This window comes from Frankliniella occidentalis, unplaced genomic scaffold (assembly GCF_000697945.3).
Source record: "Frankliniella occidentalis isolate FOCC.00 unplaced genomic scaffold, Focc_3.1 Scaffold40, whole genome shotgun sequence".
NCBI lineage: Eukaryota > Metazoa > Arthropoda > Insecta > Thysanoptera > Thripidae > Frankliniella > Frankliniella occidentalis.
The window spans coordinates 678,038-688,669 of NW_026267170.1; the positions used below are offsets into that span (position 1 = coordinate 678,038).

A 10,632-nucleotide genomic window follows, 5' to 3' on the forward strand; every position below is an offset into this window, starting at 1 on the left:
CGTTTTTCGAGCAACGTCGATGTCGATTCGACGTCGATCGAATTTCATTTCTGGCTGGGAAAGTGGCCGCTTTGATTTAGAATGAAGGGCGAATCATAGTATTCATTGGTAATCTTTGGTTATCATTGGTAATCATTTGTAATCTTTGGATATCATTGGTAATCGGAAATCTTTACAATTTGATAATTCGGTGTACACACTTTTTATTTTATTTTTTTGGTTAGGTACCCCTCGCGCCATGACGCCTTACGGGTATCGAGTAGGCAGACCCGCAGACCGTTCTGTCGTGGCCCTGACACACAGTACATTGACAAATCTTAAGCATTTTTATCGTAATCAATTGAATTGGTCCCAACTTTGGTGCTGACTGCGGCAGGTTGTCGTATGAGCGTGCAAACTATTGTTTTCTTCTCGGCGACTGCACAAGTCGACACAATTTCCCATCCGCGCAGAGCCGATTAGTAGGGACCACCCCGCAGCCGGGCGACGTGCCTCTGGTCACCGAGTGGGCGTGGGAACGGCACGGACCGTCACAACGGGGAAATCTTTTTAGGCGCGCGGTATAGGAACAATGCGGCGCGACGACTGTTCCCCTCTCGGCGGGAGGAGAATGGCTTTCGGTAGGATCTCGATTTTTCACTTGTGCGAGACCTTTTTGAGCTGCACTTGTCGCTTTGTGGGGGCGGTAGCGGGATGACCACCCGCCGTTTGAGCACATTAGCCATTAAGGTAGGGCCCCTGCGAAAAAATTGCCAAAAATGGGGAAATTTGATTTTTATTGTCGGCTTTGAAAGTGTACTTCAATTATTTCTGTCGCAGCGGAATATTTTCTTGCGGCTGTATTGGGTATTTTCAGAGTTATAGACAACCGAAGAGCTCAGTGCCAAATCCCCAATTAAAAAAATAAAATTTATGCATGAAAAGCTTGACCATAGAGGTCTATAATAGGGTGCTAGAATGTTCCATGCGCAGTTTTGTAGCTATAGCGATGTCCCGCAGCTGATTTACTTCTTTATGTAGGTCCACACGTTCAAGGTCTTGTTTTATTTTTAGATGAAGTACAACGAGTCTTTTCGTTTTTGCCTGTATGTCTAGCAGTGGAAAAAATATATAAAATAAAAATTTCAATTCTGATGATCAGAGGGGTATAGATACAGTAGAATGTAGAATGGTACCTTGTGGTAATAAAAAATCTTCACCCACATTTTTAAGTCGCATAATACATTTTCTCTAGGGCTATACAAGTTAAACATGCAACTAGAAAATACTGTTAGTACACTGGTAAAACAAATGTAGAAAGTTGCACACCGATTGATGTGCAGTAGTGTAGATTCGGAGTTCACGAAACGCAAGCGTTATTTTCACGCCAGGCGTGATTTTCACGCTTCGTAAGCTTCACCCAGCCAATCAGGGATCGACTTTCATCACGCCGGGCGTGAAAATCACGCTCGCTTTTAGGGAACTCTAAATCCACCTGTATCAAGTGTGCAAAAACTAAACACTTCATGATGTCGAACTGAACTAGACGTCAATTGGTGTGCAAACATTAGACGTTTTGTTTACGTTTTGATAACTAGTGTTCAATATTTGCGCACTATGAGTGTGCAGCTCAGCTAAACACCATGTAATGTGCAAAATCATCATGTTACACACTTTAAGTGTGCAATATTTGCACACTAGTTTTACCAGTTTATTGCCCATGCAGGGCTCCCATATTTTTTAGCGGTTCCCAAAACGTGGTAATTAAGAAAATAATTTAATTGTGTTTTTTTTCTCACACCTTAGGGGTGCCGGTCATTACACTGAGGTCCTACCTTAACAGGAATGACGTGTCTAAAATGTGGAAGTTTGCATACTTTTCCTATGTCGTTAGGTCAGTCGGTGGCTCAAAAGAGCTACTTAATTCTTTCTATTTGACGCGTACGAGCCGCCGGTTGTCCACGAATTTGGCCCAGTGCTTTCTCCGCTTCCAAGTACGGAAAGCGGCACGTAGTACCGTAGTTCGACGAGGAAGGTGGTTCACCCCAAGACCGCGCCAGGGGTTGCCCTGGTACTTCGTCATCGCACCGCGCCGGCCGGTCCCCGGGGTGGTCCCGTAGTGCAGGTCAACGCACGATCGGTTCCGATTTCTCTGATGATTCCATTCTGCAGCCAGGGCAGCAGTAGTCAGCTGCTGCAGAGGTTGACGCCCTGGCCGCTGGCCGCGGGAGGCCCGCCGGTCAGGGCCCGCCGCCCCGGCACCGCTATTCTGTCATCTCTCTTGTGTTAGCAAGTGCGGAAGGCTGGCCGAATCCCTTTCGCCCAATTGTTCGCCATTATTGGGCGATTGCGTGCGCTCGTCGCCCCATTGTCCAGGTGACAGGACCGTTCTCTTGCGGGGGCCACTGTTGGTGGGCCGTGCCTACGATCTGACTGCTGTCACGTAGTTCAAGGGTCAACGTTCCCTACGAGAGTTCCCGTTTTATTTACCGTATAGCACGCAATGCTTATTTAATTGACAGCAATCTTGCGACTATTATAACACTAGTTTACGCTGCAAACCAAACCGTGAATTTAGTTGATACAAGGAAGAGTTGACTTGCAAGTTCACACGGACAGAAGTGTGTACTTGCTATAGTACACATGTACTTGATCCAGTGTACACACCTACAAGAGTGAACTTACCATGAATGTACATGTATGTACCTGTGTACTTACTCTCCATTGTGTCATTGCCTTTGGTAAAGCACACACTTCTGTGTGTATACTATAGCAAGTAGTACACTCTTCCTTGGGTGTACTGTAGCAAACACACTCTTCCTTGTGTGTACTATAGCAAGTGCACGCTTCTCTGTGTGTGCTTTTAGGCCCACTCTCCCTTCACTGTAAAAAAATAACGTCATTTTACGAAGTTTTCTCGCGGTTATTACGAAAACTTTTTTTTTAACAAATGACGATACATTGTAATTTTACAAATTGCATTGTAAAATCCAAAGCCCCATCTATGGGGTATGAAGATGCAAATGGCTATATTTTTTGTCTAACTTTATGACGTTTTACCCGAAAATTTAAATTTGTTACGAAATATATTTAAAAACGTTTCGTAAATCGACCCTTACGAAACCTTTTCGTAAACAAATTTTTACGAAGCATTTCGTTTTACAGTGTTGTGTCCTAATTTTACTGGTTTGCAGGGATTTCGCAAACATGACATTTATTTACTGCACATTTTTAACCATAGAAAAGATACGGTTCTTGTCTTTCGGTTTTAAATAATTGGTTTTACTATTCTCAGTGTAAGACTTGGTAAAGCAAGTATTTCTTTTCCCCAGAAAACCAAATTTTCGGTCGTGTAGAAGCGAGCCAGGGGTGAGGCAAATGACCGAGCATTGATTTACAGCAAGAAAGCGTGAGAGCGAACTTGTCCATTGAAAGTCGAAAGTCGAGTTCACAATGGCTGCGTAAGCTACCGGGGACCGCACCGCACTCAGCCGGAGCATTGCTCCCGTGCGTTATATGCGTCTCTGTTCTGTTACAAATAAGGTGCTGTACATCTATATTCTTTGTGTTGAAATGCGCCAGAGTCTGAACATCGAATAATGTTTGTTTACGGGCGGGCTTGCATAGAGAAAAGACATTTGAACAACCAAATGGCATCGTCTAGTAGATCCATTTGTTCCACTCTGTTGCCGACAATTTTGCACCACCAAAACAGACAGAAGACGTGGAAAGTAGGTAAGGACAGGTGCACACTCATCACTTCTTGAGTTTGCTTGCTTTTGCACGGTTCTTCCCACACTCGATTGTTAAGTGACGGAGGAACCCCTTGGTAGGGTAAGCAAGCGCTCCTCTACGTTTTGCTTCCGCATTCACGGAACTCAACTGAAGCAGTGCAAGTCGGCCTCGCTTGTTATGTTTCCGGGAACGCAATGTTTTTGTTTGCTCGACACGCAGAGTTATTTTGGCAAATGGATATGCATGTGGTGTACCCCTGGTCATCATTAGTACCGTGCAAAGGTGGCGAACTCCACCGCCCTGGCTCGCCCTGACCCGGTGAGCTTTCTCCTCACTATTCAACTCCTTCACGGAAGTCAACCCACAAACCCACATTGCCCATTGTGTATCTTGTTCACGCAGCGAGGTGCGGCGCTGCGTGCAGAACCCGCCTCGCAAGGTGTGAGGACGAGGAAATATCTCGAAGCTCATGAAGACATTTTAATTATAATGTCATTGAGTTCATATTTAGCACGTTGAAGGGTCTCTGCAATCAAAAAAATCATACGTAAAATGTATTGAGGCTTTTGAGGGGGAAAACCCCTTTCCTCGTATACTGTTTTCACCGTGCTGAGCCTACAAACAAACCCAACGTCAATAAGTCGCATCGTATAGTTTTGTGGATAGCCGAACGCCCCTCATTACGGCCGTTTGGTGTGGGAACGGATCGGATTATGCCCTTAGGGCGTGCGGGCCCATACCACGGGCCAGCCTGCGGGCCAGGCTAGGGGGCGTGAGGACACGTGAGCCTATTCACAGCTTAAAGTGGGCTTATGTTGAACAACACAATCATCATAAGCCAGGGGACCATACACACCCCGCACGCACATAATAGGGGCGGACCCTTGTCGACCCTATAACAAAATGTCCTACATTTGTACATGCACGTCGCGACCTATTCAGAGGTGTATACGCATCTCGCACGTTATAAAAAAAAACATGTTAAGAAAAAGAGAGAAGTTCAGGTCAAATCTTAAGGCGCGGCGGGTCAGAGCCCAGAACCAACACCCCATGCGATGACCCTTTGGTCGGGCGCATGCCGACAGCGCACACACATGATTAATAGCTGAATAATGGGGCTTGAGACCGCGTCGTTGTCAAGTATGATAAATTTGTGAGACGGTATTGTAGGACGCCGCGCCACACTTCAACACTTGACGCTATCAAAGCGGTGCGCCGGCGTGCCGTACCGGTGTGGCGAGGCGTAGCGAGAGGGGCGGGGGAGGAAGAGAGGGCGGAATTCGTCGGCCATTGTGTAGATTCTCCCCGGGATTGACCCCCTTTGACCCGATTTAATAGTCATTTGACCGTATTACGTTGGACCGCCCATGCTCGTATGTTCCCGGCTCCTGAACCGTTTTCGTAGTGACTGTTCCCCGTCAGCACATTTTGCGGTCAACACTCAACAGTGTGGTGGTCTCATTCCTCAGAAATTGCTGTCACGCGCAGTCGCCTTAGCGGGCCATTGGCGTTTGCAATGCTGCCGAAGCGTCTTGATTTACAGTTCACTCGGCCGAACAAAAGACTCGCAGTAGTTCTGTGGACGGACGGCCAGAGTAACGCCATTAACAATAGTGACAACAATATTATAGCATGAAGCCTGCCATAACAGTGTCTGCAAACAAGGTGGCGGAACAATGAGTTGTCATTTCGATTGGGTATACAATTTGAAGCGCCACATATTTTATTTTCTGCCGGCTACTACCCAAACAGCCCTTTTGTTTGCGGTGTATTTTAGCGCTGATACAAGTAAAACATTTCAACCCGCCTTCCTGCACTGTATTGGAGATCACACATCCGCTCTTCTGCGTGACATGCAAAAAGGATGACACGTCCGGCCCGCTTCTAAGACAAAGGCTGCCCCACTCACATTTATCAGCCCCTTTCGGACCCACGGCGAATACCCCTTCCCCGTCCCACTCACTCCCCCTCCCCTTCTCTCTGTCTTTGTCTTCTTGGTCTCTCGCTCCTTTTTCTCAGTCTTCCTTCTGCTCAGCGTCAACTTTTAGGGGCAGAAGGGCAGGCGTTTTTGAACGTAGCCGCTTCGTCGCCCGGATATAATAAATTTAAATTTGGGCGCGTTCCATCGTCATCCGTGGGTGCTTGCAGACAGGGAACGTCATTGATACTGTAGCGCCAAGTGCCACTGCGAAAGGTTATGGGATATTTTCGTAGCGAGTTGCTTTTTGCGGTATGTCTAAAACAGTCGGCTGGCCAGCTCAAAGGCGCTCCTTTTGTGGAAAGTATCTTTGACCGTCGCCCACCCGCCCTCTAAGATGACACAGGTGTCGTCCACGCGTCAAGGTGAGACTTTGTGGCGGCATATTTCTCACGCCTGAACCACAAGAGAGGGTGCGGTGCGCAGCAGGGTGGGACCTTCGGGGCCTTTTGCGTCGGCACGAAACCAAAACCTTGAAACCACCAGCTTCACGGCGTGTCTGTGGTCGGCTGAGCGTCACGGATACTGTGGATTCATTCAAGTGGCTTGGGCCCCATTCACATGTCTGTCCTGCCGCGTGCTTACACGGTCTGCACGGCATGGCATGCGTGCGTGCGGGCATTCACACGGGTCATCGATCAGCCCCGGGGACAGCTCGAATTTAAACCTGATTTTGACTTTTGAAATTATTTAAAAATTGAAAACTATTACAGTATGTTGGTCGGATTCGCCAAAGTGACTGTTTGAGACTCTGTGCGTGCCTGTGAGGAAAGTGCACAGACTCCCTATTTTATTTTAGATTTTTATATTTTTTCTGGGGGAAATCACTTGCGTTCTAACTCGTACACCCAGGCCTGCACTAAAGGCGAACTAATGGCGTAAAACGCGCACTAATGGTAGAAATGAGGGGAAATAGTGCTGTTGTAAGAAAAGTTTGTAAAAATTGTGAAAAATGACGCTAAAAATAGGGTGTATTAATGTACTAACTCGTACACTTTCATCTGGAGTGATTTTCCCCTCTGGGCTAATGATCTTCCAATATGGTCTTAATTTTACGATTGGGGGTCATAAAACTGCTATGATGTTTGTACCTCAATGTCACGCGCTTCTATGCACCCGAACATCAAGTGTATTACCTTTAATAATCGTTTACGTTCTTTTCCGTCGGAATCGTGGACGTTTCTTGACCGGATTTGATCAAAATTTGGTTCCGTACATATGTCCTTTCTTGTGCAAAAATACTATCTGTTTGTTATTTGTTGTGATTTTTGTCTGATTTGTTTTTTGTGTTTGTTTTTTGTTTTAATATTGGTGGGCAATAAGACATAACATAATTTAAAACATTGATTGTTTATTTATCATTCATTTAGTTTTCTATCTCGTACACTCACACATCAGTCATATAAAATAAATCTATACTTGTCCGTTACGTAAAAATAAATATATTTTTTTCATGGTGGCGAGTGGCCATATTTGTTTATAAGCGTTGGTCGTATCATACAAGCAATGGAAAAACGGGATTTTTGTCACTTCTACAGTGATGTCAATCATATCAGTTTTCAAAAGAGACAAGAATATAGAAACAATGATTAAATAAGAACGAAAATAAACAAGCTCGAATCTGAGCTCTACTTAAAATACGAAGCACAAACAAAGAAAACTAAACTATTAACACTTAAACAACAGATATCGAGAGATCGGAAGCGTCGATGAGTTTACACACTAATTAGCTCTCCACAGTTTCCCGACATCCCCCGAGGAACAATTCTAACAACACATTTTAATTAACAAATGGGAAAAAAGAGCTTTTTAACTAGCGCCTAATACAAGTTTCGCTTAATGAAGACAAATTAGGAAGTTGCAATATTTCTTTTAGACAGGAATATGCTCTATGTGTCTTTAAGCGCCTGATCTGCGCAAATGCCAGTACAGAAAGTGCGATCAGAAACACAGATGTGTCTCGTGTTTTTACTATTTACATATACAAATATCTAGTTTATAACAAATAATTAGACTATGTACAAATAAACACATCTGAAATATATCTATCTTACTCAAGAACTTAATTGACATGACAAAGCTGCATTAGTGACACCTGATTCACTGAGAAATACCTTTTGTCTTGCACATAGATTTTGATAGCTCGAATAATGTGTGTTCATTTTGATTCCAAACAGCCAGTTGGCTATAGTATTTAGACTAGAATTCATCTTATTCGGAAACTTAGGCAAGGAACGAAATAAATTGCTCGGAAGCTCACAGAACTCCGTCAATTAAGGATGCAGGAGATCAATTACCTAATCAGTTAATGTAAGATGTAATCAAAATAGTGGTAACTCATATTCGCCTTTTTTGATTGTTGTAAATGCGTCAAAATTCGAATTTTCCTTGCGCAAGTGTCCAAAAATAATGACTTTTGTTTATCACCCCAGTATGTGATCGAAACAGCCCAAGCGCAATGCATGGCAGCCAGTATTAAAAGAGTAATAGTCCGAATAGGACCTTTAATATTATCAACAAAATACATTAAGATAGGGCCTACTGTTCAATCGACTGATATGTCCCTAATCTTAAATATTTCCGCATAGGTACTATCAAGATATATTTTCTTAATCTATAAATCAGACGGAATGGCGGACTGAAAATAGTTATCACAACATTCACTTGCACGTGCGCTTGTAGTCAGACAGTTAAAAGGGAAACACAGTAAATGTAGTAACGCTATAAAGTAATAATTTAAGGACGAAGTGTCGCCTCCCATCAAACCCTTACTGTCCATCCGGTAGCAGTCCGACACGGCAGGTGAATGGATCTGTAAGACAAACAAATCTGTTAAATTTTGTCGGGTTGGTACGGCTAGGCGATCAAGCGAGCGACGAAGTCAGCTGATAATTTTAGCTGCCAGCTCGGACGTTAATCGCTGCCGCTAACGGATTATATAAGCAGATTATTTTATAAAAATTTAGAGAACATTTTAGTTATAGGATTGAAATTAATTTAAGAGTGTTCATGCAGTGATATTAATGTGTGAGTGCAGACATTGCATTAAAAGAAAAGCAGACCAAAAACAAGCTAAGAAAATTTTGGAAGAAAGGTGAATTTAAGAAGATATGGGAATGACCAGACTATCTAAACTTCAATTTTCTTTTCATGACAAAACAAAGCGGTTTTTTTATAATTTTTGTATTTTTAATGCAAAGCCTACCAAATCTGTTAACTTAAAATGGTATTCATACGTGAGAGAAATAAAAATTGCTGTGCTTGCTTACAGTTAGTCTTGTTGCGACAAGTCACCCCTCACCGCCACCCGCCTGAACTCCACCCACCAGAACTCCACCCACATCTAAAGGACAGACAGATATGAGGTGTCCTTAGTAGAGGCCAAGATTCTGCGGCCCTTTCTCCCCCTACCCCACCAGGACGCATCTGGGACTATTTTTGCGACCATTTTTATAAAAAATAGTTTCTACTCTGAAAAATTCATCATCTTATTGTTTTGTAAAAACAAATAACACAGAAAATATTTTCTGCTCTAACGAGACGTCCCAGAGGTCCTGCTAAATGGAGGTGGGGGGAAAGCATGGGCGCTGTGCACGAAGAGGTTTCCTGAGGAAGACGTTACATCCCAAAATTGAGAATGTTAATAACACAAACCACCAGTAGTGTATTTACAACACCCCACGCCCTCAAATAAAAAGCTGGAAGAAATGGGTTAAAAGCACATAACAACAGCAGTAAGTTTTCCAAAATGTTGGCATAAGGTTCACACCCGCATGACACCGCACCCGCCCGAGCTACCACTGGGATAAAATCCTCTCGTTGGCTGAGTGCGTTTTCTCGTTTTGTCAGGGAGGGAGAGTTACGTCTCGCGTCTCGCGCGTCGCGGCCGCGAGGGGCGTTAAGTGACATGGCACACCTACTGACGTAAATATCTTGCGGTGCCGCGTTGACAGAGACGTGATGGACAGCCGCCGCCCTGCCCGCCGAACATTTTATGACGCATATCGTTGACCTCCTCGTTTGGGGGCGGTGCATTTCTTCCCGTTAACCAAACATTTCTTTTTGCGATGTAAAACAGTTCGAGCCAGTTAAGAGAAAAAGTGGGACGAGTGCGGTGCCATACAGTGGTTTTTTAGTTGTTCCTTTTTTATACAAGAGTAATTTTCTTTCTACATATCACTATGTATTTGGCCCTTTGCCATTTTTTTTATCATTTTCTAGACTGAGCTGAAACAGAAATAGGTTCTCGTACCTGTGCTGCTTCAGGTTGTCCTGCCGCTTGAAGGTCTTGCCACACGCCTCGCACGTGAACGTGACGTCGTCCTTGTGCGAGCGCTCGTGGATCATGAGGTTGTAGGGCTTGGTGAAGCGACGCTGACAATACTTGCAGATGAACTCGCACTTGGTGCGCATCTTGCGCCTGAATTCCGCCCTCCGCTCGTCCGTCTCCACTTGCATGATGGCGAACATGGTGCCGGCCGTCTGCAAAACAAAAAAGATTTTGCGATTGTTATACTTTTTACTCAAGTGCTGTTCTCCCTCACGCATCACTTGCAATCAACACGTTTGCCTTAAGGTAGCCGACAACAAGGTTTATACGCTGCGGAACGACAAATTTCCAACGTTTTAATGATCGGTATGAGCAATGTGCGGCCGTCTTTGACCAGGCTCGGCCAGAGCGGCGCAGGGCGGCGCGGCGAGGCTCAGACCCCCTCCTCGGTCACGACCCCGGCGAGTTTAATACGATATCCGAACGGACTGTAAATGTCCGTCCGCGGGAGGCACTGACTGTCGAGGCTGCATTACGTCAGCGCCTTACAATGTATAGCCGTGACATACCGCGCTCCCCTTTGCGTTAATTTATTCGCCGCTTCTCTCTCTCTCTCTCTCTCTCTCTCTCTCTCTCTCTCTCTCTCTCTCTCTCTCTCTCTCTCTCTCTC

The 10,632-nt window shown here is 44.7% G+C and overlaps 1 protein-coding gene across 4 annotated transcripts in view; it reads right to left on the reverse strand.

Moving 5' to 3' along the window:
* Positions 1–7,026: 7,026 nt before the first annotated feature.
* The window catches only part of LOC113209246 (protein drumstick), a 14,919-nt gene continuing 11,313 nt past the window's right edge, over positions 7,027–10,632 (reverse strand). For 3 of the 4 annotated variants that reach the window (XM_026426668.2, XM_052266537.1, XM_052266536.1), the window contains exons 2-3: positions 9,945–10,174; positions 7,027–8,504 (exon numbers count right to left, since the gene is read on the reverse strand). In XM_026426668.2, the coding sequence (XP_026282453.1) occupies positions 8,453–8,504; positions 9,945–10,162 (270 nt within the window). In that variant the 5' untranslated portion in view covers positions 10,163–10,174 and the 3' untranslated portion in view covers positions 7,027–8,452. Of the gene's footprint in view, positions 8,505–8,961; positions 9,036–9,944; positions 10,175–10,632 lie in introns of all 4 variants that reach the window. The other variant, XM_026426669.2, reaches the window with a different exon arrangement.